General features: G+C 39.2%; 2 protein-coding genes across 2 annotated transcripts in view; one reads left to right on the forward strand and one right to left on the reverse strand.

Annotated features, from left to right (window-relative positions):
• Positions 1-12,391, reverse strand: part of LOC306773740 (receptor tyrosine-protein kinase erbB-4-like) — a gene marked incomplete at its 3' end in the record, with an annotated part of 325,583 nt that extends 313,192 nt beyond the window's left edge. The window contains exon 1 of the mRNA XM_079263638.1: positions 12,042-12,391. Within this exon, the coding sequence (XP_079119764.1) occupies positions 12,042-12,105 (64 nt within the window). The 5' untranslated portion in view covers positions 12,106-12,391. The remainder of the gene's footprint in view (positions 1-12,041) is intronic.
• A 1,780-nt stretch (positions 12,392-14,171) lies between these two features.
• On the forward strand, positions 14,172-27,585 carry LOC306773798 (receptor activity-modifying protein 1-like). The gene is made up of 3 exons (XM_079263708.1): positions 14,172-14,443; positions 17,086-17,224; positions 26,210-27,585. Exons 1-3 carry the CDS (start codon positions 14,389-14,391, stop codon positions 26,463-26,465), a joined length of 450 nt encoding a protein of 149 aa, XP_079119834.1. The 5' UTR covers positions 14,172-14,388; the 3' UTR covers positions 26,466-27,585.
• The last annotated feature ends 229 nt before the right edge of the window (positions 27,586-27,814 follow it).

The following is a 27,814-nucleotide window of genomic DNA, read 5'->3' on the forward strand; positions in this document are numbered from 1 at the left end:
AACCAAGGAGTATAAATACACTTAGGGACTTAGGAGCAAGAATCAGAAAATCAAACCAGGTGGGCAAATGAACAGGAAGCAAAGCTGGTTACAATACACAGGGAAGCTAAACAGGAAAAACCACAAAATAAAGCAGGAAACAAGAACACCATGACATTAGTGGCATTGATTATTAAAGAATAAATTCACAAAAAGAAAACATGCATAATAATCTGGAACACAGTGTTAAGGCGATACAGGGTGCAAGATCCAAACATACTTTTTGATCTCGTAACAGTCCTTCTTCTTGGACATAGTTCATGAAATATAAACATTTATTTTGATATAACTGTATTTATGATAAACATGCAACATCACTTAGTTCATAGATGATGTGGATCACATACTGCTAACCCATTAGCTTAACACAGCTACATTAGTCCAGAGCACAAAATGTGGTCATTTTATTTGCAAGGCTTGACATCTTTCAAGACTTAAATTTATTTTTAGAATAAATTATATTTCTATAAAACTTTCTCAACTCTTGTCATTTATAAAGACAAATGACAAAGAACAAGGACATGACACTGACAGACTGCAGTCTGAAGCTCTTTGTTCTATTATTGGTTTTCTTTTATTCTTTTTTACTTTGGGATTACTTGCAATTAGTAAGTAAAAGGTCTGTTTTGTAGAAACAAAAAAAAGCATAAATGGTCATGTTATTGCTGCCTCAAAACAATGAGAAAAATAGAAATGTACTTTCACCAGTGGTGTAGTGGTTCCTCAAGAAGTAATCTTTTTTTTCTCTTTTTGTTTTGTTTAAATGTAAAACAGAAATTCACTGTTTCAGGGAAAAAAAAGACATGAAAGACTGCTCTATTTAGTTTAGCCAAAAATCCATCAGTCGTACTTGCTTGTTGTCGCATATTTTCTGCTCTCTGGTCACATGGAGGAAGAGCTCTGAAATGACTAAACCAATACTGGCACACAGACTAGTGTGAGACAACTATGCATTTTAGCAAAACTATTTCTTATTTCATCCCCAGATGGAATCATTTCACATTTATTTGGATCCAGAAATCTAAAAAAAAAAAAAAAAAAAAAAAAAAAACATGCAGTTTTTTCACATCTTCATCCAAAATTGTACCGGTGTTGTATTGAGGCCAATTTCCCAGTCAAGCTCTATTCCCCCTCCAGTTGTGTTGCAGCCCCATCCCATCCACACAAGAGAAAAGTGGGCTCAACAAACTTGTTTTTTTACATTTATAATCTCAGCAAACTCATGTTGCCAACAGTACAAACAACTCCTTATTTGTTTAAGAGTTTTCTATGTGAATGCAGTTTTTATGTGAAAATTATAGTTCCTAAATTACATGTTATTTTAAAATAATATACAGCAATATTAATGTCATGGCTTTTATTTTTTATTTTTTTTATTATTTTATTTTTATTAATTATCTACTTACTGGTTTTTTTTTTGGTTTTTTTTTTTACTAATTATTTTACCAACAATTTGCTCACTTATTTTTTTTTTTTTTTTTTTTGTTTTTTTTTTTTTTTACTAAAGAAATCTTGACATTTTCAGCACTAATTCATAACCGGTCAGACAGAAGACATTGTGGTGGGTGGACATTCACTGTTATTCCGCCGCGTTTCGAACAAAGACAGGTTCACACAGCTCCGCACTTAACACTGCTAACTAATTACCTTTTAAATAATAAATCCTGAAATTTTCATACTCCTGGGTCATCACCTTAACATGTCCTGATGGGCGGTTTTGTGGGTGGTGGGGGACACGGATTTCAACACAGCACCAACATCTTAGGCTGTGTGAAAAGTCGGCATCTTAACAATTTGTCACTCTACTGCAGGAGTGTGGAACCTTGACCCTCACCCTGACAGTTTTCAATATCTCCCTGTTCCAACACAGCAGACCTTAATAAGCAGTTGGATCCATTTGATTTGGATCAGTTGTGATGGAGCAGGGATACATGGAAAACCTGCAAGATCTCATATACTGATGATACACAAAACTAAAATCTTTGGTTTCATTCATTGCATTCAGGTCATTCTAGTTTAATTATTTTATTGTCATTGTAAAGCAGTATTTTCTCAATTTTAATGTAATATAATGTGTTAGTACTTGCTTCCAATGGGCATTATGTCATTATAACATGTATACAACTACTTTTTCTATTTAAGTCTAAAATATAAAACAAACAAAAAACAGTGGTTTGTCCTGCCATTTATACTGGAAACGAACAGATGCTAATTTCACAAAAATTACCAGTTCAAGTGCAGTTGAGTTTGTTCCCAGTATTGAATTATGTCATCCTCTGAATATTTCCATCATTCTTTCCAGGACAGACATCATTTTACCCCAAACCCAGTTTAATCCTACAAAATTTAAAGAACATGAGCTGCAGATGAAGACAGTGAAATTTGTGTATTTCTGGGCTTATGCCACTGAAATTCTTGAGCAACATTTTAATGACATTCTGCCCGAGCAACAACTGGAAAAATACAATAATCTCTTGTTTTCTTTTCTCTTTTAATTGTGGGCAAACAATCAGAGAAGAATTAAAGCACAGAGATACAGACAGATGCTGGCACAAACTGCCTGATGAACACAAAGTCGCACATGCCTGAGCATACAGAATATCAATTACACACACAGACAGCTATCTGCACGCACAAAGTAATACACACTTCCACTGTGCCAGACAGATTAAGGCCCTGATTAAGGCGGGTGTCGCATAAAAGTCTTGGAACAGTAAATATCCTTAATTTGTAGTGTAATTAAACAGATTAGCTGCCATGAATATCTTAACAGGGATTAGTCAACACACAATGCACCAAGAAGCTTTACTGCTCACACAAACACACACAAAGAGGAAGTAACCCAATGATTTATGAGCAAAACAGTAAAGATTTTAACTGAAAAGAAGAAACTTGAGTTGAGTTGGGGCAGTGTGGAAAACACACGTGTAGTCACATGGCCATAAAGAAACAATCATGTACAGATGAGGGATGTGAGACCAATGGATATTTTCCTTTTCAATGACTTGAAAGAAAAAGAAAAAAAAACAAGCCCTTGTTAAGGTTACAGAAAAAAAACTTTATTGTGATTCTAATGGAAAAGACAGCAAAGGAAAGGGGGCATAGGAACTATGCTTTGAAAGAAAAAGTCAATGGCACTTGATCCTGCTATGCCAAAAAAGAGTGCAGCCAATCAAGGGCAGCGGAACACGGTTTCACTTCCTGGTTTGGCCTGGTGCCTGAGCGGATACTGTAAATATAAAGGTCAATCCACCTTTTGTATACTGTCACAAGTATTTGACAATACCCCCGTACACCGGCCTTGGAGCATCCAGAGTCTGGCACTGTACATACAAGAAAACGCAACGTCAGATGCCTTAAGGGGAGTGGGTCTACCTGTGGTCCCAATCGCTTGCCCAGTAGGTCCACTCTTCTGATGGTCTGTCTCTGGACTTCTGATCTGGATCACTGGGTCCCTTCTACTGACATTTGACAAGCTCTCTCAGCTTCATCTGGCTTAATCCGTAACCAGTTAATTTATTTGGACGAAGACAATAAAGAAAACACAAATGCACACCGGGGTTTAGGGAGAGGGCCGAGGAGTCGTCCTCACACATGGCCTTTTCCACTATCTGCCAGTCTCGCCTCTGTCACACCTGGCTGACATTTATCATTTCAATTACAAACTGCACCTGATGCCATGAAGAGAAAAATAAACACTTTCAGCCAGATGTCCGCTATTCTTGGCCTTTGTTTCTGTGTTGCAACATTTGGTATAATTCAAGGAAAGCATCACGCTATTACGTAGCTGAAGCATCGGTACCTGTCCGGCTTGTACCTCACCTACCAGGTAAGGGTACAGTGGTTGTGGAAATGCAACAGATATCAGGGTTTGCTGAGCCAAACCACTCCAAACAGTCTTGTCCTGAGCCAGACCCCTTAGTGGAAACCGGGGCCTTAATTCTCTGCATTCTGGCCATTGAGTTTGGCTACATATTTGGCCTTTAGCACCCCTACAGTTGTGGTGCAGAAAGCCCGTGCAGGAGCATAAAATTGGTCTGCCCAAACACGCTACTGAAAATGTGGAGTCACAAAGTTTATTATGGAAGCTCATAATAATAATTCTGCATATTTAAAATATATCTTACATAAGCATACATCCAAAAAAAAAGCAAAAACTAAACTAAACATAAGAAATTTTCCATTTATTCAGTACCATCTTTTTATTTACATTTGTTGAAATATTTAAATGCAACCAATGTGTAAAAAGAATACATAAGTCTTATGTAATGGTGTTTACATATATGAGTATATTGTTATGCAATGCAAACAAGTCAGAAGCCTTAGAACGGCTGCAACATTCCACGACTTTTTACACAAACTCACCAAACTTTTTGCTCTCAGAGAAACTTTTTCTTTAGTTTTTTAGTCTGAAAAAGGGACTAATGTTGCTAGACAATGTTTCATCTTGGCTTGGAAACACTATAAAAACAAGGTTATATCTTCTGTTTCAATCGGTAATAAATCATATAGCAGGGATTACCATACTGCTGCTGTAATGTGTTATCTTATGCCATGATATGGAGTACTACAGTGGTTAGAGCATATAAACATATTTCATTCATTTTAATCTAGGAATTAAACACAGCTTCAATCCCTCTGACTGATAACGTGCAGAGAGCAGAGATAGTAATTGGCATTGTACTGTTTCTATGGTTATGAACCAGAACATCATAAGCTTTTCCAAACAGAGCCAAGCAAAGCAAACACAATGCCAGACAAGAGAGCTAAGCAGTTACATACTGATAGCAACCGCAAAGCTAAATCTGATCTGTCTATCATTCTGGTTTTATTTCCCTCAGTTCCATCAGCATTAAAATCTCGTCTAATAACCCTTCTCCTGTGATTTTCTCTCCAAATTTATACTTTTTCTTCTTTTTCTCCACCATACCACATCTCTTTGCTGACTTTGCCAGATATACTTTCTTTATTTTAGCCATTTATAATAAATATGTGTTGAATTACAGTTGATGCGCGTGTGTGTGTGTGTGTGTGTGTGTGTGTGTGTGTGTGTGTGTGTGTGTGTGTGTGTGTGTGTAATGTAATGCAAAGTTATGAACCATAGTAGGACAATTTCACATAGTTTAAAAAGAATCCTAAACTTTAATTCCTTCTGGGGGACTTTTAGGCCAACAACTTAATGTACACACATGAAGTAGGTGCCAACAGCTCGCTGTCCATGACACAAATTAAGGAAATGAGCGGTTTCCCCCTTCTCCATGGGCGATAGCCTCACATACTAATGGCAGACAGACGGAGAGGGCATATGCGTGTGTGTCTGCATGTGTTGGAGAGATAAAAAAGGAAGGAAGACAGGAAAAGAGATGGAATAAAGTGTAATTAAAAGCGGGAAGTACAGCAGTGAAACAAGAATGTAGAAAATTGAAAAATGACATACCAGCGCATAAAGAGGGAGGGAGAAGAGGAGCATGAACAAGCGAGAGGAGAGCTAAAAAAAAATGGAAGAGATAAAAGAAAGTGGAGGAGTAAAACAGAGGACAAAGAAAAGGGGCTTGTAAATAAGAGGAGAAACTCTGTGGCAAGCTAACTTTCACCACTCAGCAGGATTTGTGTGTGTTTGCAAAGCTTTCCACAGTGTGTGTGCGTTTTGTGTGTAGGAAGCCCCTCAGACTCAGGATGGAGACATTTGCCTCTGAGTGGAATTACAAGTGGCGGCCTGAACAATCCTTCAAGTGGCCTGTAACAGCCAGAAGGAGAAAAGAAAAGAAAAAGATTCCTCTTTGTTTCCTGTTCTTGCCTTTCCTGGGCCATGACTTGGTAAGAGCCTGTGTGCGCTTTAACTCATTCCTCTTACGTCTTACAGACCGGATGAGGTAAATACAAGCGTCCTGTCCTGATGAATAGTCCTAATATGGACCAAAGCCCCATCCTAATGAGGCAAATGGTTGTTGGGGTTTTTTTTTGTCAAGCTTTGCATAACAGATCCACTCAAGTCAGGTACAATTGTGGAAACAGAACATTCTTATCAGAGTGTAGAGAAATTACACAACAGTTTAGAGAAAGCAATATTTTCCCGGCAGGTTCAGACCATAGCAGAGCAATAAATATTGTTGTGGTGATGCTTATCGCTGTGGACTTACATCCATCCTCAGTCAGAGCAAATAATGTACTCACACATGCCTACACATGGGTATTTTTGTCAACCTGATGTGACTGACCCGTGCCATCAAATGAAAACGGCAGAGCGCCACGCAGTTTTCCCTCCACCTGATGGATGGACATCAGGTTTCCAGAGAGCTACTTGTCAGCCTTTCTGGTACACAGCTGACATTTGTAGGATTTGTTCATTTATCTTATTGACAACATGCCAACATTTGATTGACGGGAGTAAAAAATGGTCCAAAGACAAGGTGCTTGAGTGTCTGTAACCTTGACCCGAATGCAGAGTTTAGCAACAAACTGCAAGCTTTAGGCGTTTGGTTTGGAATATTAAGATAAGTTTAATGCTGTAGACCAACAAGATTAAGGCTGGGAAAAAAAAGAGAAACACCACAAGGATCCAGTTGTGTACATGCCGCTACACCCATCATCAACATGCATGACTCCAGTTATATGGAGGATGTTTACAGTGAATCCCTGTGGATGGGTCCATTGTCTTTTGTGTATGACTGAGATCTCAGTCCTCCTAAAAGAGGGACATCTGTGCCAAACTTCCAGTCTTCCACTGGCCAATCTAACTCCTACTAGGAATTGGCACCAGGCACTTGGGCACAACCGAAGCCAACCCTGCTCATCATTAGGAAGCAAAGGCACGGGGGGTTCAAAAGTCTTTCCTGCCAAACACACAAACCCAGCGCCAAACCCGGCGAGGCACTAAGACGCTTCAGGATGACGACAGAGGCTAATAAAGCCGCTATTTTGCAAGCAAGTCTTCTGTGTTTTCCTTCCCATGCTGTGCAGTTGTGATTGCACATGTAAATATTTGGGTGGTATGCAAACTGAAAGAACAGAAGCCCCTCTGTACAGCCGAAGTGCAAACAAAATGTCAAGCAAACAGGCTTGTGATGCTGCCAGACTGCTTTTCAATGCTTGGGAAAGAAAAGTAGGAGATAAAAAGACATCACTTGTTTTTTTTTTTTTTTGGTTTTTTTTGGTTTTTGTTAGAACAGCATCATCTTTGTTTGACCCATTCAGATAATCTGAGCAGTGATTCAGTCAACTAGTACCATGAGAAGTAGCGCGCTGCTGTCTGAGGCCTTGGAAAAGCGATCCATCACCGCCACGCATCATATTCATTTGTAAGGCTTCCCTTACAGCCTGCTGAGACTGTCCAGCTTTGACAGAGGAAGCAAATAGCAGCCCACACCTCAATGTCACCCTCACCAAACTACAATTATTATTCTTTCTTTTCTTTTTTTTTTTTTTTGCAAACTGCCATTTTTTATTCCACGCTGGCATGAGGACATTGACAAATGCGCGGAAAACACACGAAATCTCCATTAGCTTGTTGAAAACGGTCGCAGCCAGAGCCTGGCACGAGGTTGAGCCTGGCAGATATGAAGTTATGATAGCGATGTTGACTAATTTAGAACAAGATTGAATTCCCTCACCCCCCCTTTCTCATCTGTCATGCTGTCAAATAAAGGCCTAAACTGATGCTATCAAAAAAAGAAGAAGAAGGAGGAGCTTAATTAGCTTGTAATAAATTCTCATTTCCTTCTACAAAGCTTCAGCCTGCTCAGGAGCTCCATGAGCACCAACTGACAAATCCCCAGTAATTTGATACAAGCATTCAGGGTTCCCCTTCCTGCCACCTTGTTCTCCCCAAGCCATTCCACACAACAGCACCGAGTCTTTAAAGGTCATCCAGACACACAAACACACGCGTGAACGCAGCATTTGTCACACACTCACACGCAGGGACGATTAAAATGTTAGATTTTCTTTTGTTTCAGTGAGAAAAAATCCTAACAGTGGATGATGAGACTAAAATAATTTTTTGGTGCCATTTTTAGCAGCAGAATGGATCAAAACAGTGAAAACAGCACCTCAAGCTGGTGCGAATTTGACAAAGCAAAGTTTTGCGCAACATATGAAAAAGATTCTGCAACGCTTTCAAATCTCCATCACATATTGGAAAGTGTTGCTCATTTTAGGCAACTTTTTTTTCTTTTTTTTTTAACAAGAGACTACAATACACTGGAGTGCATACTTTTCTTTAAACAACAGGAAATGTTTCACCTCTTTTCTGCTCTCTCTCACACAACAGAGCACTGTGAGTGATGAGCAAGCGGCGATGGCTCGGCACTGTAATTAGCAGCAACCCCATTCAGAATACAACCGTTTGCTTCACAAATGAACAAAAACGGCTCCAATGTGATGCATTTGTAGCACCTTTAACACAATAAAAATAGTTACATGCAAAGACAATTGAACATCAATATTAAATTGATAGACTTTATTGCCCACAAACGTTATTGGGGAAGCTTTAATGAGGCTTAATAAAATAAGATATTAAATTTGGACCCACTGCGAATGCCAACAAAAGAAATAGTATTTATTTACATTAGGAATCTCAAACTTTGGTCCTGAAGAGCCACTGTTTTTATTGCAGGTTTTAGATGTTTCCCTGCTCTGACATCTGAATCAAACAGATTCAGTGGCCTTTTTTTCAGGTTCTGCATAGCAATCAATTCATTGTGGCCTTGTGTAGCAGAGTTGAAGATTTCTGATCTACATTTATCACAATTAGGAGGGTCAAACCCAAGTCCTGGAAGGCCGGTATCTGGCATGTTTTCATTGTTTTCCTGCACCATCACACATGATTCAAATCACATGGATCCAACAGCTTCTTGTCAACCTATTCATTCATTTCAGTCAGGTGTGTTGGAGCATGGAGACAACAAATACCTGCTCTCGAGGACTGGAGTTTGACACCAGTTGTATAAAAGACTGTTATTTACCTGTTCAGCTCTCCCTTCATAGTAGATTTGCGTTTACTTGTAGTTAATATGTTCCGCCACTAGGTGGCCATCCGACAGCGCTAATGTGTAATTTGCTGCACACATGTGGCTCTGAGTATCGTCATGACACAGACGTATCAGTCAAATTAATAGTGTGTGTAAATGAAAGTGAGTAACATGATTTGTTTCAATCTTGTTTATATAAGTCCCAAGGCTATGATATGTTAAGTTTGTGAAGTGTGGTGGCTGTTTACTGACCCCATGTCTGAATGTTTGGGATGCTAACCGTTAGCTACTTAGCTTTGGTAGTTACAGCCTGTCGTTAACTCAACTCACGTATTGGGCTCTTATTTTCTAGTTGAGATGCCTTGCTACATTGTTTGTGTTAAGTGTCCATTATGCTGGGTAGATTACCGGTAGCAGGAATTATTATTCATATGCATTTATGTTGTACATTTTCATAGCTAATTAAAGTCAAGTTGTGGCCTTCTGACAGGCCTTGAGTCACATGGTAATTTGCTTTGTGGACACTTTTAGTTGTATTGACCATAAGAAATGTAATTGTAGACAGTATTAATAAGTATGTATTTCTTTTATTCTCTGTTTAGGGAAACCACACCCATACTGATACATTCATAATGTCCATCTGTAAATAAATGACAAGTTCATCGTCAAATGGACCTGGACATTCTCTTATTCATCTGAACTCATCTGAACATAATAATTGCTGTCCTGACCCGGCACCCTGAAGTGATTACTAATCCATATACGAACTAGTTACAGTCCTCCTTACACCAGTGGTTTACATAACCAAGCATCCAGTTTGAAAGTTGCAGCCACCAGAAAGCACTAAATCTAGGACCAGCTCTTCTGGCTGTTGGATCATCTTAGTTCAGGTACTTCTATTCGATCAGACACAACACGCCATCCGTGTCTGTTTTGCGTAGTTTTGTTATTTAATAGTCTTTCTAAGGAGGCCCTTCTGCAAACCTCTGCTCCAAATAAAATCCACAAAAACCTAATTATTCTGATGCTTTGTGTCATTTTGGCATCACAAAGTCAAAACTCGAGCACAGTCATGAAGTTGTTTCATAGAAGAAGATTAATAGGAGTTTGGACAAGAGTGTGCCAACGCCAGCAGCCACTCACACTGTGGGAAAACATTAATCAAGCTGCTTGTGGTGTGAACATGTGTGCTCATGCAGCACATCACACACACATGCTAAAAAAAAAAAAGAAAAACTGTACGAGAAGGCGTGTAGTTCACAGGCAGGCTGGTGGAGCTGACTGGCAGGGACACTGAAGACATTTGTCTCGCAGCAGGCAGAATACAGAAAGCTTCAATCACCATCTTACCAGCGTACATCCCTAACCGTGGCTTACTTTCAGCCTCTCGTGACTAAACATGACGGATACAGTCCCGGGAATGATTTTCTGTTTGAACTACAAATAATAAATAGGAGATTGAATGAAGGAGAGAAACAAATATCAAGTCAGCACACACCCACACCCACGCGCAATGAACTTCCCAAGAGGCATAGCTCAGATTCTTGGGCGAAATTTGCATCACAAATATCTTGGATGGGAGTGTGTGGAGAGCATAAATAAAGCAGCGAGGGTGCCACTTCTCTTCCCCATTCATCCAGCCTTGCACCCAACCATGCGTGCATCCATCCACTCATGTTTAATAGGCAGCATTCAAGCGCTTTTCATACAAGATCCACAGCAGAGCTAGCAGGGGAGTGTGTGTGTGTGTGTGTGAGAGACACAACAAGCGGAGCCAAAACTCCAACCTGTCCTTGGAGGCTGAGAGAGAAGCATCCTGGAATCACATTTGTGCCTTTAAGACATTTGTAGAGCAGCCAAATTCATGTTTGGTTTTACAAACTTTCTACTGTTTAAATGCTTCTATTTATTGTGGGGTTTTTTTTCTCCTTTTACCCCTCTCTGCAGTTAAACAAAGCCAAGGCTTGATTACACCAATTAAGTTGCCAGATTCTGGCATCACACACCACTCATCAGCCCAAAAGACAGCAATGTAGCAGTGCTGAAAACTGGGGAGCTATTAACACCAAGCAAAACAGAATATATTAAAATCCTGAGTTAAGTGCGTGAACAAAAGCTGCTTGTCTCTTCATCTAAAGCTAAAAAAAAAAAAAAAAAAACATGTGGAAATTGAAGCAATCAATGCATCATAAACAAACTCAAACGTTCAGAGGATTTAAGGGTGGGGAAATCTTTGGAAAAAAAATGTTTTGCAAATGTGTCAAAGAAAGACCAAAGTCAGCACGTGAGCATAAACACCGATAGAACTTCTTTGTGAATCGACAACTGCGCGCCATTGCAGAAACATTAAAGGGAATTTCGTCAAGGGACTGGCACCACAGGGGTCTTAATGATAAAAGTCACATTAATCCTTACTGTCTGTACAGCCCCGAGTCTATCTGATACATCTAAATTATTAAGACAAGGGATTTAAAAAAAAAAAATAGGAAAGAAAAAGAAAAATGTTCAGCTGGAATTCAGCAGAGCCGCGCGGAGCTCGGTCCATCAGTGTCTCCTTAAGGGAGGAAAATGAAAAGGAAGGCGCTTTCATTCATATTTACAGTGCAGATTGAAACAAAACAGAGTGAATCATCATCTGATTTTGCCTTCAACGCGAAATATTGCGTCATTTAACAGAATTTTTAACAAACCAAACTGATGGCAAAGCGGGGTTTTTTTTTCCTTCTGCTTCCGATGAGTTCAAACCAAAACGCATCCCCGTCTTTGGAGAGGTTTTTTTTATTTACGCAGAGCACGTGCTGCAGGTGTGATTCATTCTAATCAGCATTATGGTGGCTGTATGGAAACTTGTGGTAAGTTTGGAACAGTGATGCAGAGCAATAAGGGTGCGGAGGGTTTCCTTTCAGTGAACAAGTGCAGCGAATCCATCGCTAACGTGTCCCTCAGTGTGTGTGTGTGCGCGCGTTTCCCACCGACCCCTCACCTGGTCCCACGACAGATACTGGCTCTGAAAGCGCATATCAAAGCACTCACCTGACTGTGCTGCGCTGGGTCGGATCACCAGCAGAGTGACGAAGACGCAAGCTGGGAACTTCATCTTTGAGAAAGCCTGCTTGTGCCGTTAACTCCCGGAACTCACATGTCCAAATTAAGATATCCTCGTTGATCACGCGCACTCACAAAGAAGAAACAAACGGGAAAAAATAATATAATAAAAAAAAAAAAAAATGGTTCTTGTTTTTGAGGAAAGGAAAAACGTGAGTCTTATTAGTTTCTTGGACACTGGCACAGTCTCCGTGCGCACGCAGCAGCAGCAGCGCCGTTGGAGAGCTTTTACGCACCGCGCCTTGCGTTTGTTTATCTGCTCCTGGTCCAGCGTTTAGGTCGGTTTCCACGGCGGACACTCTGAGCCATTTACTCCTCACACTGCCATTGCGCCGGTGGATGGAAAGGGTGGGTGGGGGGGGGGGGGGGGGGGGGGGAGCGCGTGTGCGGATGGAGGAAAAGTTCCAAGGAGGGAGGTGGGAGAAGATGGAGGGGGGGGGGGGGGGGGGGGGGGGGGGGGGGGCTCTCTAAACACGCCTTCTCGTTGTGATCGACACCTCTTTAAGCCTATCAAATCATACAACAGCAGCTTCAGCGTTTATTTATCCCCCACCCTTTTTTTTTTCTTTTTTCATTTATTTCTTTGGAAACCCGCCCATCTCACTTATCACCTCTCCTGATTGGCTAATGTGCGTCATTATGGCTGTCAAATACACCTGTCAGCAGCAGATTGTGTCTGTTTCCCGCTGGGGGGAGGGGGGGTTGCGCGTATCCTCCTCTTTGATAAACTATACGGAGATCAGATGCAGTAAAATCCAAAAACTTGACAACAAATCAAAGAAAAAGTTCGTAATGTTCGAGCTTAGTTTGTGCTTGCAGGCCCTCTTTGATTTGGACTTAAGCCTCTTCACATTTCCCTGCACTGGCAGGCTTATAAACTTTGATGGTACAAAAAAGAGCTGCAGTGAAGGCTCCAGCTGCCATGGCCCCTCATTTTAACAAGCCCGCCTGCGCTCTCCGGGATCATTTGTGGGCTGATGTAAAAGTGTATAAAACGAGTCTGGCACACCTACGAGGATGAACAGATATTGATTTGCGATCCGTGTTAGCTGGGACATAACTGGCCCCATAACTGAATGACTCCCCTGCTTTTGGGGCTTCAACGTTGCTCCACGCGGCCTCATTTGGCGTCTTCTGCTGCCCTCTAGCGGAATCTACGAGAATCGACTCAATTAAATTCTCTTTTTTTTTCATTTATCCATGTAAAACAGTAAAGCTTTTTAAGTTTACAGCAAGAACTGTGGAAGATTATGCTTTTTTTTTTTTGCTTTTTTTTATTATTATATTACGTGTGTTTAAATACTCCAACAACTCAGATCCTAAATTAAGCTCACCTTGTGGTGGAAACACTGGTTTGAGCTTTGGCTCAAACTGGCTGACACACCAATCCACTGACAGTCACACTGGGTGGCAGTACAGCGCAGAGCAGCGCCGAGAATACTAATGAAATCCTGCTCCTGTGCAAAAAAAAAAAAAAAAAAAGAAAAAGTCCTCACATAAAACATTCAATTACAGACATTACTGAGCTGCATGAGATCTGCACTGATGTGAAAAAGGCTAATTCTGCCTTTTTTTTTTTTTTTTGTGCTTAACTGTGCAATGGGTCCGGCTGGAAGGTTGTGGAACAATGGCAGGCAGGCAGGAGTAATCCATTACCAGTAATAAATAAGTAATGCGAGAAACGGGACTTGCAGGCATTTAATTAAAAAGTCATGATGAGCCGTAATGACATGTTATCTTACTGTTAGCCTCTGGTGATAATAGAGCATATTAAACAGAACAGAATTGGAATGATAGATAAAATGATAATTAAGAGTTTAAAAGCTTGTTTCTGAGGGAAATAGAAGCTGAAAGTTTTAAATAAAGCGATTTAACTGATGCTCTTTCTTTGCGTGACATTAATAGAAATTAGAGCCGCACTTCAGGCGTTTCTCTGCATTCTGTCTCCTTGGCTTCAGTGTGACTGGTACTAATTTTGGAGCCTGACTTTGTTGTGTCCCCTGTGTGTGGCTCCACGCTGGAAACAGCGGGACATAAGGGGGAGGGGGGGCTCGGATGGCACGGTGTGATTGGGGAAAGCTGCCGCTGTGGACACTTTTTGCGCGCAATCAGTTGGCGCCTTCTTCCACACACCGCTGCGCAAACTGCAGCTTGTTTTACCTGTCAAGTCGAATCAGACGGGTTGGTTTGGAATGCAGGACTGGGAATGAGGAGGGTGCTGCGGATCTCCAGGGAGTGAGGGGTCTTTAAGCGTGTTTTGGAGTTGGCATTCAGCATGGCTCCTGGGAGCGACCCGCTCCTGAGAGCGGGGCTTGTGTTGTTACTGGCAGGTAAGTGTGTGTGTGTGTGTGTGTGTGTGTGTGTGTGTGTGTGTGTGTGTGTGTTTGGAAGCCATGCGGTGTGTTTTCAGAAGTTCCAACATTTTAAATCTTACCCTCATTTCCAGAAAGTGAATTTTCTGACTGCTTTGTTGGATATTTCACTGGAAGAGAAATGACCAATCACAGCAAGGATGCGCCAAGAACTGTTGTTGTTGTTTTGTTGTTGTTGTTGGAGCTAATTATTACAGCTGCACCTTCAAACATGTGTATGGTTTCTTATGCTGACTGGAAGTCCACCCACATCACTTCTCCCCCCCCCCACCTAATTGGCTACTTGATGAAAAATGGGTAAAACAGCAAGGAGAATAAGTGACGATAAAAGTATACAAAGAAGGTAGATGAACAAGTTAGAAATTAAATAATATTCCATCTGTAAAAAAATAAGTCCTTCAATAATAATAATAATAATAATAATAATAAAGTTTAGTTTTTTTGTTGTTTTTTTTTTTTAAGTCGTTTAACTTTAACAAATTTGATTAAAAATAACTTATCTTAACCCTTAAAGAACCAACCCATGAAAAAATGCTTAGAAAAGTCCTATATATGTTTTTAATAGGAGGCCTTTATTTGTCCCTTTGACTAGGGACAACTAAATATATTATATTGTGTTTTCTTTTCTTCCTTTTAACCCCTCTGCAGTTAAACAAAACCAAGGCTTGATTACACCAATTAAGTTGCCAAAAAGACAGCAATGTAACAGTGCTGAAAACTGGTACATTACTACATATTACTATGTGATATATCAAAATGCTTATAGTGTAATCTTCTGCTTTCTCGTGTCCATTTAGGAAACAGGAATCACGATAAATGGTTGCCAAATGTCTCAGAATCTGTATGTATAATATATGTCTCGCTGGGCGCTCATTGGTTAATAATGAAACTCATATGTGATTTTTTTTAATCCGTCCCTTCAGTTTACTTTTTCCTCACTTCATATTTCACTTCCTTGCTCTTTGCTGTATCTTTGCTTTCGTCCTTAAACAATGTCTTGCTTTGTATATTCTGCTCATCTCCATTATTTGAAACTATCGTTTACTGAAAGGGTTTGTACATCTGAAAATGTGTAAAAGACATCATAAGTTTACTGTAACGGGTTAAAATGGCTGAAAACTTGGTTCCAACCAGGTTTAGTTTTTCACCTATACATGACAAAATAAAGAATCCTACCAGCAGATTTCTGCAGCTCCGACACAAGAACAGCTGCTTTTGCGGTGGTCATTTCTTCTTCTAAAGGAGTGATGTTTAAAGCCTTTCTTTTTTCTCTAAGATGGATACTTTTTGTGTTTGTAATACCAATTAGTTCTTTTTCAAAGTTCATCTCTTAGCATGTCTTTGATGTTAAAGGGCTTGAAGCTGATATTTAATGGTTTCCATAGACCAAAGAATCTGTGTATTTTACACACTGACTCCAACCAACGTTGCCAGTGATCCTGCTGGATGTTGCAGTTCATGAGTTGTGTTGATTAGCCGCCACGCAGACCAGCTGCTGTCTTATCCTGGCCAAATCATAACAAAAATTCCAGGGATACGCCACCTTCGTAATTCCATATAGTCACATCAGTAGATGGATTTTCTTCTTGTTTTCATTACTTTCTGGCTCACTTCCTTATTCTGACTCCAAACTTTAATTATAGTGGCACCATTTGGGTTTGAATGAGAAATATTAAAGTGAAAGTGTATTCATTTTGGCAGAGTTTGAATAGACTGCTGTTTATTGTTACATTATACGAGAAGCCATGATGTTCCGTTCTGGCTTGTTCCATAAAGAGAAACAAACCACGATTCAGCTTTCCAGTTTGGAACTTAAAAACATCTGCCTTGATTCGCCTTGGTTTTCCTTGAAAGTGGATCCCATGTTCCACTTGGCAGTCGACAGTGAATGTTGGATTTTAAACTGATTAAACATAATAATCCATCAATCTAACGACTCAATAAGTCTTTTAGGGTTAAATATTTTTTTTAATTAAATGACCATAAATCAGTTTTTGCTGCACCATCTCAGCAGCATCTCAAATGTTTTCCATGTCCTTCTTCCATCTCCTTCTAACACTCATGTCTAACACATTTGGATTCCCTTTGAGTGTTTGGGAGCGCCAGCTGAGTCAGAGTAAACATAATGGGCACACAGTTGGCCCTTATCAGGCCAGCGCAGACTGAGATCCACCATGTTTCTCCATCATAACAACAACCTGTTCGTTTCCACGCGGGCCTTTGTTAGCCTCCTTCTCCCGTCAACACTGCTCCATTCAGGTCCAGTGGGAAGCCTGTGGTCTTCCTCTACATTTAGAAGCTGTTAACATACAGCTCTGAAGTAAACAAATGGGATTTGACTGCAAATTAAAATCTTTTCTTCATGAAACTAGCAGCCTAATGGGGAAGAAATGCTCCAGCAGGAATAACTAGCCATTCACGCATTCTTATTTGTTGAACAAACATGTTTTTAATTATAAAAGAATAAAACAGAGCAGATAACCTATTTGGTGCTTTGTTGAATCTATCTTGTATGTTAACAATGAGACCATTTTTTTTAAATTAATTATCTGCACCAAATTAAGTTTTTCTCTTTTTTTTTCCCCTTTTTTCATTTGAAGCTCAAGTGTTCCCATTGGCATCTGGCTGCAACAGGGGGAACTATGAAATGATGATCCAGGAACTCTGCTTCGCTAAGTTTAAGTTTACCATGGAGGAGCTGGACCAAGGTTTGTGGTGCAGCTGGCCGGACACAAACGAGTAAGTTTACCTACACTCCTTCCTCCAGGAAAGTTAGTCAAAGTTTGTGTACCAATACGTCACAAGAAGGAAAGAAAAGTTAATCACAACAACAAAAAAAAAAAAAAGAAAAAATCCACACAAAGAGTCAAACATGAATGGTAGTTGGTGATTAAACCCACTGGATGACACAATGGCTGCATTAGCATACAGGTTGGGAAATGTGGGGGGAAAATATCAGACATGAAGAGTGATTAGTGACTATGTAAGTCATGCATGCCCAGTTCTGGTCCTCGAGGGCCAAAATCCTGCAGGTTTTCTATGTATCCCTGCTCCAATACACCCCAAACTGAGCAGTCACTGTGCAGAACCATTGGCTGTTGGATCCATTTAACGAAGCCAGCGTGTTGAATCAGGGATAGATCAGAAACCTGCAGGACATCGGCACTCAAGGATCAACTTTGGGCACCCCAGATGTAAGTGTAAGACCCCCACACACATCAGAGGTGGACCAGGGGGCTTCAGTAGTTTGGAAAGTAAATGTTTTAATGTAAACATTTTCTTGAAAGACACAATATTCATTCATTAAACACCAATGGATGTGGAGGTCCAGACACCTGGCAGGTTTGTTGACTTTTTAAGTACATATGTATCAAATGAAATTAAATAATTAAAAAACACAAAATATATAGATATTAGGGATGTTTAATATGGGCTCTTTTATTGACATCCAATGAACTGATTTTGTCTAACTCTTAATTTCCATTTCCTATATTAATCGATACCGATATTTTTGGAGTGAGTTGTGCAAAATTGTCTTGAAAACTTTACGTGACACATTGTATCTTTTGTCATTTTCAGTTAGTGGGACGTAGCTCAATTTGATATATAATACGGGCATGTTGTGTAAATGCGTCATTACAAGAGTAAAGACTGATATTGATCATTTCCGATTTTGCATTTCAATATCAACATCAGCTGATAATATACATAGTAAACTGATAACAATTAAAATATAAATAAAATATGTTCAAATGGTTTGGAAATCATTAATTCTGTTCTTTTTTTTTCCACATTTCTTGTTATTTATTGAACCATTCTTTAAGCAGGAAAGTCCCATTGAGATCTGAAGATCTCTTTTCCAAGAGAGTCCTGTCCAAGAGGCACCACAACACACATAAGGCAATTAAAACAGTAAAAAGCAATATAAAAGTTTAAAAACAACAACAGGTCAAAGACTTCATTTCCAGGTCCTTCAGAATAGGATCAAACGGGGATAAAGTTATAAGATGTTGAAGTTCAATTTTCCTCTGCAGAGTTCCAGTCTGTTGGTGCCCGATACTGAAAAGCCATCTTTCCTCTCTCTGTCCTTAAACTAGAGATAGACTGGGAACAGAGACCATAAAGTCCATTCAACTTCCTCTGAATATAAACACCCAAGTACACTGGGAGCAGTCCCATGAGTCCTTTGTATATAGATTTGGCTTTTATAATTTCTTGGAGGCCCTGCGATGGACTGGCAAGCTGTCCACGTTGTACCCTGCTGGGATAGGCTCCAGCTTCCCCGCGACCCTGAATTGGATTAAGCGGTTCGGATAATGACTGTATAAATGAATTTCTAGAAGACTAAAATTCATCATTTAAAATGATAGTATCCCAAATTCTTTTTGAAGCAGATTCACTTCTTCATTTGTACTCATACTCTTTAACACCTTATTATGGTCTTTTTTGGGGCTGCATGTGATGTCTTTCACCTCTTTTGGAACATTTTTTTTAAAGCTGCACAGACTGGTCAGACAGATACTTGTGTTGCATCCACTTACATCCTGGCCAGTAAAATACTGCATGTATACTCAATACAGCAGTATTGCGCAATTCAGGCGCCCATTTGGCTTTGCCTCAGCAGCTACGTAAACACAAATTGAGGTTCCTGTTTAACAAAGAAAATAAATAAACAAATGCATCAACTATTCTCCACTCTAGATGATCCTTCTCAGTATGTTGCTTGCATGAGTTCATTCTCTGTCCAATACCACCTCCTCAGTCACGCACTGTGTTTCTATATCGTGAATATTTTGCTGAATCCCTTTGACTTCGTTTTGTGCGTCAGACGTCGTCTCAGTGCTCGGTGGCTTCGTTTCAGAAGCACTGCGGTCAGAGGGTAACTCAGACAGGAAGATGAAAGGAGCCCACAGGAGAAGCTGCTGTCAAAACTGTGTGATTTCCCCTCTGGCTAACAGTCCTCTCATGGTCCAGCACAGAATAATTGGTAGCTGTGCCCTTTGTGTGTGTGTGTGTGTGTGTGTGTGTGTGTGTGTGTGTGTGTGTGTGTGTGTTTATATATGTGGTAGCCGAGAAAAAGAGGAGAGGATTTGCATGAGAATCATAAAACTCCTAGAAAGAGCATATGGTGGCCGTGTTCTGGGAAATCTGTTGTGTGGAGGAATTCCTACCCATACATGTGTTCTGTCTCCTTTTAGCTAAATATTTCTCTTTCTATAGGTTAACATACTTTCTAGATCCAGCCCATGTCATTCATTCATTTCATAAAACAATACGTTTTACAATATTAATGCAGCAAAATATTCTTATTTAAGATTCATATTTTATGTGTGTCATTGCTAAAACTTTCATTTCGGAGAATCTTTTACAGACTAACAGGTTGGAGAATTTTGGGTCTTTAAAAATGTCTGATTTGATTGGTATTTTTAGCTTTGTATGTGATTGAAGTCTTGATGAACAGTGCGATACTGAGCAGAGGCTTTTAGATGATCGACGAACGTGTCCTTGATTTTGTATTTTTCGTGTGAAAACTGAACATCAGTTCGCCATTCAAATTGAGATTCGCTTCAGCGATTGGATCACCTTCAACCCCTTCTTTGTACAGTCATAAATATCTTTTATTGATTGTTCTTCGTTTCCTTCTCTTTTTCAATTAAAAATCCCAATTTCACATCCCCTCCCCCCATTGGTTTAACCCCTTCATTTTGCAGCAGTAACAGACCCCTTTTCTTAGGGCTCAACATCTTAATGACCCTAAAATCCTGATAAGCAATAATCCCCCCATTCCTAAAGATTTAGGGGCACCTTTCCACTGCATAATAGAGGGTCTGGCCCAGGGGAGAAATTGAGATTGTTCCAAAATAGCCCCAATGGTCGATATGTTGAAAAATGAACTCCTCTTATGCAAAGGGGATTGCCGTATATCTCCATAGAGAGTTTTGTTTTTCCACTTGTCAGCATCCAGTATGCAGCGACAACCAAGTTGTCACACGGATTGGATCCAAACATAACACACTGATAAATTTAGAAAGGCCAATTACTGCATGCCATCCAGCAGCAGCAATACGTCTCAGCTTTATCCAAGTCCAAATCACAGTCAATGCTGTGCGGAAAAGGGAAAAATAGATGCTTATATTTGTTATAAAATCGGGCATAAACTGCTTGTGATTGTGCCATCCAATCAGACTGGTTTTTCTGGAGACTGGAAAGTCCAAAAACACATAACAAGAGATTGTTTCTTCCCTACTTTGTCATCCTAACTGCTCTATCTTCTCTGATTCTTCTCTGGATGGTTATTGTATTGGTTATCTACTCCTCAGAGAAAATATATAGTCTACATGGAGTCCCTTTTTAAATAACCGTACATGTCTGCTGAAAAACTGGGAGCCATAGACCCTCATCATTTGCTGTTTGTGATTGTGATCTCTGAGGGTCAAACACCAACCTGTCTTTACATGATCCTATGTCAGCCACAAAAGACGTGTGACTTTCCATGACATGTGATATGGAGATGGGAGTCTCACTCAGTCTGCCATGGGTTATAATGTATTACTGCTCTATGTGCAAACATAATAATGGAAAGTCATTCTGTTATACTAACAAAGTCCCGTTTAGGATTTATAACCAAAACCAGACTCTTAGACAACTCAGATAGTCCTCTTTAACCCATCAATGTTGTGCTACAGCTTATAGATATTCAAGTGTTTCTTATTCTATCACATCTGAGGAGATCCTCCTTCAGCCATATGAGAGTTTTAAAATGACTAATTCAACACATTTCTCGGGACTTAATCTTAAAGAGCTGGAAAAGCCTTAAACACTTAAAAAGCACTGAACATAACATTTAATATCCAGTTTGTAATTCACGATTTTATCTGAAGCAACAAACACCAAAGACACTTTTGATAGGAATGGCTGAAAAAACACAGTGTTCAGTTTAAAGCTGGTTTTGGCAGAATTTGTTGTTATTTCATGATTTTAGCTGCTTTTCACATGTATTTTGTTCTCAAACAGACACAGGTAACATATGCCGAGGGACACGTCTCACAGAATCCCCAAACATTGATTTATGCAAGCTGTTGTCTAGTTTACTTCTGCCAAAATAATTTTTTTTGTTCCTGTAACAGTGTAGCTGACATCAGGATCTCACAAAATATACAGGTAGGAGCAAATTAATGGACATAAACTTGTCATAAAATGCCTGAATAGGGCGTTGAGTTCCTTTACTAAGTCTAGCCTTCAGATCCTTTGCTGAAATAAATGTAAAAGTCTCGATTTTAAAACATGATTTGTTTTAGGATGTGTAAGTGTAGTCAGAAATACGCCTTCAGAGCACTGATTTTGCTAAAAATGAAAGACCTTGTCAGTGTTCCATCGCTGTGAATAAAGTTTTAGATTAATACTGCTGCATGTTTGGAGAAAAAGTAATCTTAGTTTACTTTAAACTGGAGAAAAACAAAACAAATTTTACTCTGATCGGCACTTTGCAACAAGGATTAATAGGACGAAGTGGGTCAAAAAATGACTGACTGACCTTTTCATCTATTCTTTTACATCTGCCCAGAGCAAAGAGTCTCTCCAAGCATTAATTGTGTGACATCTGATGAACAGTCTGAGCAGGTTGCCAGATCCATCACTGGGCTAAAATTAAATAAATAAATCCAAGGTATTTGGAGATCTCAGCTTCATACTGGACTGGAAGGGTTGCACCAACTGTTACTCTGGAAATAAGTGACATTTAAAGGAAAAATAAAACAAAAAACTTATTTCCACAGTTAGGGCATGAAGATAATATTGATTACAAATTGAGTACTGCTTCTCATGGATTGCACTTTGTATAATTTCATAATTGGGAAGGGAGAAAATGGACCCAAACTTTATTTATTTTACCTTTATTTATACAGCTAATCCCATCAAGACATGCACTTTCATTTGCAAGAGAGACCTGCTAATAAATAAAGGAGCAGTGTGCAAAAGTGGTGTTGTGAATAAGAAGATGACATTGTTACATCACTGTAACAGCAATAAAAAAAATGTGTCATTCTATCAAGTAAGTTTTGTCTCTAAATTTCAATATGATGAGTCTTTTTCTAAAACTGCATACTGTTAATGAGGGCAATGTTTTAAAATGTATATCAATGCTTAATAGCAGTAAAACTAAGGATATCTTTAGTATAGATACAGTCTTTTTAAAAGAACATAGACACTCTTACACCAGCTTTAACTAAAATAATTAACCAATCTATAACTGAAAGCACCTTTCCCACAGTATTGAAAACAGCGATAATCAAGCCTATATACAAGTCAGGAGACAAGCTCCAGGTCTCAAACTATCGGCCAATAAGCATTCTTCCCTCAATCTCAAAAGTCCTGGAAGAAGTGGTAGCAGAGCAGCTCATGGACCACCTTAATTCTCTGGAGATGTTACACCCACTCCAATTTGGGTTCAGAAAACAATACTCAACAGAGACTGCCTGCTGCTATCTTACAGAAGAGATCAAAACCAGACTTGATGGGGGAGGAGTGGTAGGAGCTGTCTTTCTTGATTATGTAAGGCTTTTGATACTGTGAATCATACAGTATTACTAAATAAATTGTCAAAATTCTGTTTGCATGAAAATACAATTAACTGGATTCAATCTTATCTCAGTGACAGACAACAATGTGTCACAGTGTATAATATAACATCTCCACTGCAAGCCTGCAGTATAGGTGTACCGCAGGGCTCTATTCTTGGGCCACTGCTGTTCACACTCTATATTAATGATGTTCCAAACATTTGCAATGCCAAAATAATAATGTATGCTGATGATACTGTAGTGTACACACATGGTGATACTGTGGAAGAGGTGGCTCAAAAACTTACAACAGAAATGAGAAAAGTTTCAAACTGGCTGAAAAATTCTTGCCTAACTTTAAATGTCGAAAAAACTGTTTCTATGTATTTTACAAAAAGTTTTAAACTTCATAATTGTCCTAAAGTCATGATAGAAAGTCAACCTATTCAAAATGTCGAACAATACAAGTATTTAGGTGTAATTCTTGATCTGAACTTAAACTTTAAGAAACATATGAAAAAGTTAACTAATACTTTAAAATTTAATCTTTCAACCTATCGGTATATTAGAAACTAACTAACCACTGAAGCATCGTATGTATATCTAAATGCAATGATTTTTTCACATTTCCGATATTGTATGACAACTTGGTCACAGGCATGTGTTACTACTCTTAAGCCTCTTGAATCACTATTCAAAAGTTCTCTTAAAATTCATGATAAAAAATCACAAATTTATCATCATTTCAAAATTCTTACTAAATATAGTATTTTAAGTTTTGAGAATTGTATTAGATATTCTAATCTATGCTTATTGTTTAGGATCATTCATGGCACTGTTGCTCCACCACTGAAGACTTTTATCCCTCTGTGTTCTGAAGTTTCTTCTCGAGACACTCGGACATCTCTCCGGGGCGAGTGCTATATAAGAAAACTCAACTCTGCTTTTGGAAGATCAGCATTCTCTTATGTTCCAATGAACCAATGGAACAAGTTACCTACGGAGCTTTTGAAATGTACAAATTTTAGTGAGTTTTCACACTTGCTGAAACGATGGCAGCTCTTGGCCCAATCTTGTACCCATTACTGATTACTTCGAATGTGCTATGGTGGCAGCCTTGTTTGTAGAGGCTATGGTTAATAATTGGAAGCTTATTGTATGTAATATTGGGAATTTTTTTATGTGTTGTGTTTTTATAACCTTGAAGTATCCCAACGCACCTTCAGCCTGCTCTGGGACTACAGATGGAAATTAACACTTGTGCTATAACCTGGCATGACACATCTTTCCCTGCGGGGTTAATGTTGTTTGTGCACTGTCCCATGGATCAAATAAATAAATAAATTAAATGAAAATGAAATCAACTTTTTCAGTATAATGTTACTTCTAAGGTAGTTTCTACTTCTCTGCTCTACTTTTAGTCCATTTTTTACAGATCTAACATTTGCACTGGTTTTACATTTTTCGGCTTTGAGGTCAATGAATCCTCTGAAATTCACCATTTGTGCGATGAAAAGTATGAGCAAGAAGGGCAGCACTGTATGTCAAATATTATTAGTGATTTTGGAATATATTTATAAAAGCTAGCATAGCTGCACCTGCCTTGGTTTAGACTAAAAAATAACATGGCAGCCAATCTAAGCCACCACCATACACTTGTAATGCCAACACTGGTGGAAAGGTGGGTCAAGTGTCTTGCCCAAGGACACGACAGATTTACTAGGGTGAACAATGATGATTGGCAGCGCCAATCTTCCAGTTACTTGATGATCTGTCAAATGTTTTTTGAGAAAGGAGAGAAGTAAACATCAGGTAAGCTTTACAAAGGTATGAGGTCACCTTGCTGTAAGAATCAGTTGGCGGTTTCTTCTTTCTACCCCATCCCTTCAATTCTTACGGGCAGTATGTTCCTTTTCTTTAAATGTTCATGTTCTGTGCTTATCTAGCCTCACAACTCCAAATGCAGGTGAGAACTTTGATTTGATATTTAAAAGAAGAGGAGCATCTCCTTGCAAAATCAAAAAGGTTCAGTCAAGGGGAGTTTGGCTGAAATGACTAACTCTTACATCCTTGTCTGCCACCCTGAGCTTATATGGTGTCTGTTTTCCATCATTGAACTCTCAAACCTTCAACCTAACTATGATTTTTCTCGCTGTGAATGTTGACTGTTCTTGCTGACAGCATGATCCCACCTTGTAGTGTCTTTCTTAGTCATCTGAGGTATAGAGGCTTCTGTTTAACTCGCATTCCACGGTAACACAGTTGTCAAACGCCAAATGCACGCTGGCCTAACTTGTTTCACTGATGCCTTATCCACAGATCTAAAAGCAAGTGTCCTTAATCACTGGGACTATAAAAACACTTGAAGCCTTTGTGGCTAAAGCTCCTACCAAATGCAGCCCAATCATTTATAGAAATGTCACACCCCACGACTCGGTGTTTTCCACTCATCTAATGATGTTTTTGGCATTATTAATGTGTTTAGTTCAAATAAAAACTTGATCTGGAAGGCTCGGTTCTCTAAACTGGGCCCCATAACTCACTGAGGCTTAAGGAGTGACTTTACTCCAGGGCCTGGAAAAACTGGGCTGCATCCTGCAGCGCTGCCTTCCAGTTGATCGATTCAGCTGTCGTTTTGAGCCACAAGAGAGTAAAAGTATTTTAAAGCAATGTTAGCCGGATCAAGTGCGAAAAAGGAAAGCAAAACACAAATGGTAAAGTATAAACATGCTGTAGTTAAACGCCATCCGGAACAGAATCTTTTCACTGGGGTGGTGCAATGCTCTGCTGGATGTGCTACCCTGTTGGTATGCATCTCCATTTCTCCTGCCCTCCACCACCTAGCTGTTATATTTAGCTGAGTTAAGCCCACTGGTAATTCTAGAAACTCCTTTGCCTTTTCTTCCCCCTCACCCCTCAACAAGAATACCCCTACTGCAGTTCCACTTTTAAAGGACATTTCAAAGACACATTGAGAGAAAAGTAGGATTTGGAAAGTGAATATCGAAATCCAGGGTTAGAACATGAGCATAATAAGTAATTTATTTAAGTTTAACTTTCTGGAAACACGTGTGGTGAAGTGTTATTCTTTCTCCTCTGTTCACTTTGAAGTTCATCCAGATTCCCTCAACAAGCATTTTTGTCTGTGTGCCGTCGCCCCCTGCAGGATCTATGAAGGACTGACAAACTGCACCTACCAGGTCGCCTTAAGGATGGGCTGCTTCTGGCCCAATCAGGTCGTCGACAGCTTCTTCATGAATATTCACCAGTTCTACTTCCACGACTGTGCTCTGACCGGCCGGCTCCTCCACGACCCCCCGATCAGCATCTTAGGGCCTTTCATCGCCGTGCCGGTGCTGATCACCCTGCTTATGACCACCGTGGTGGTGTGGAGGAGTAAACGCACAGGAGGGGTGCTGTAGGGGAAGATCAGATGCTGGATTTGTCCTCTGGACTCAAGCAGAGAACCAAAAAGCTCAGCAAGGAGGATTTTATTAACAGAACACTTTGGAAGGTGCTGTGAAATAGCTCCAAATCATTAAACATATTTAACGGCAGCAAAGACTGATTGGCATTCAACATTAAAATGAAAATAAATGCTCTGTTTAGTTGCAAAATGGGAATTTGTCTATGAAGTCAGCTTTCATTGATAAAATCACCAATATGAGAATGTAAAAGAAAAAAAAAAACATTCTTTGAGATTCAGGGGGTTTTGAGACCTTGCATCATAATTACATCTGCTCTCATGGCCCAGAACAATTTGCGAGCTCATAAATAACATTAAATAGGAGGTCACTCAGGGAAGCACAGTTGGCTTCGAAGAATGATTTTTATAAGAAAAAGTGAAGGGAACAGAAAGAGGAGAAAAATGAGGCATTGAAGAAAAGGTTTAAGGTCCTTTTTTGCTTTAAAAATACGTTTGAATGCAGCATATCTAATTATTTTACTGTCAGTATTCTGTAATCTCATACAATATCTGGTGTTTGATTTTTTTATTTTTGCAGAAGAAGTCAGTGAGGGCTTGGATGTAAGAAAAAGCCAACAACAAACAACAAAACTGGTTATGTTACCTTTCGATACAGAAGAATCACTGCTAAAAAGAAGCAACTGACCGTTCCTGTTTATTTTATAATAGTTTATTATATAATTGCATAGAGTTTAATATAGTTAGAATGCCTGCAAAGGAATCTATGAAGTTTTATAGAATTGATTTCACATTTTTCACAACACTGAAAGCTATTTTCAGTCAATACATATAAGAAACCAATATAGACAGAATGGCAGTCTTCATTTAAACAAGGTGGATGCTGTATTATAATGTGGGCGTGCTTTGTTGTCAATTAGATTGAAATTTAGATATATTACTTTTACTTTTAGATACATAATATCGAAAGATACATTTTTAGCAGTAAGATGTGTTAATGCAGGATAAAAATATTAGTTAAAATCTGGAGTCGTTTTGACATCTGAAAGGAACATTGAAAAGCATGAAAGAAAGGTAGAATAGAAAAGGAAGACTGAAACTGGTCAGACCAAACTAAATGAACACAGAAATAAAAAAGAGTTGAAACTACCAGCAGACTCATGCCAAAGGTTTTTTCAGTCTACATCAAAAGGGGAGAAATAAGAGTATTGACTCTACATCCAAATATTATTAGAGTGCCTTTCTGTATTTCTTAATATGAATATTTGTGTATTTGATTAAATCACTCTGATTGAACAGAACTGTTTCATTGAATTTATTTCTGAAAATGTTTAAAAATATTATACT

The sequence above is a fragment of the Telmatherina bonti genome (genome assembly GCF_933228915.1).
Source record: "Telmatherina bonti genome assembly, chromosome: 24".
Taxonomy (NCBI): domain Eukaryota; kingdom Metazoa; phylum Chordata; class Actinopteri; order Atheriniformes; family Telmatherinidae; genus Telmatherina; species Telmatherina bonti.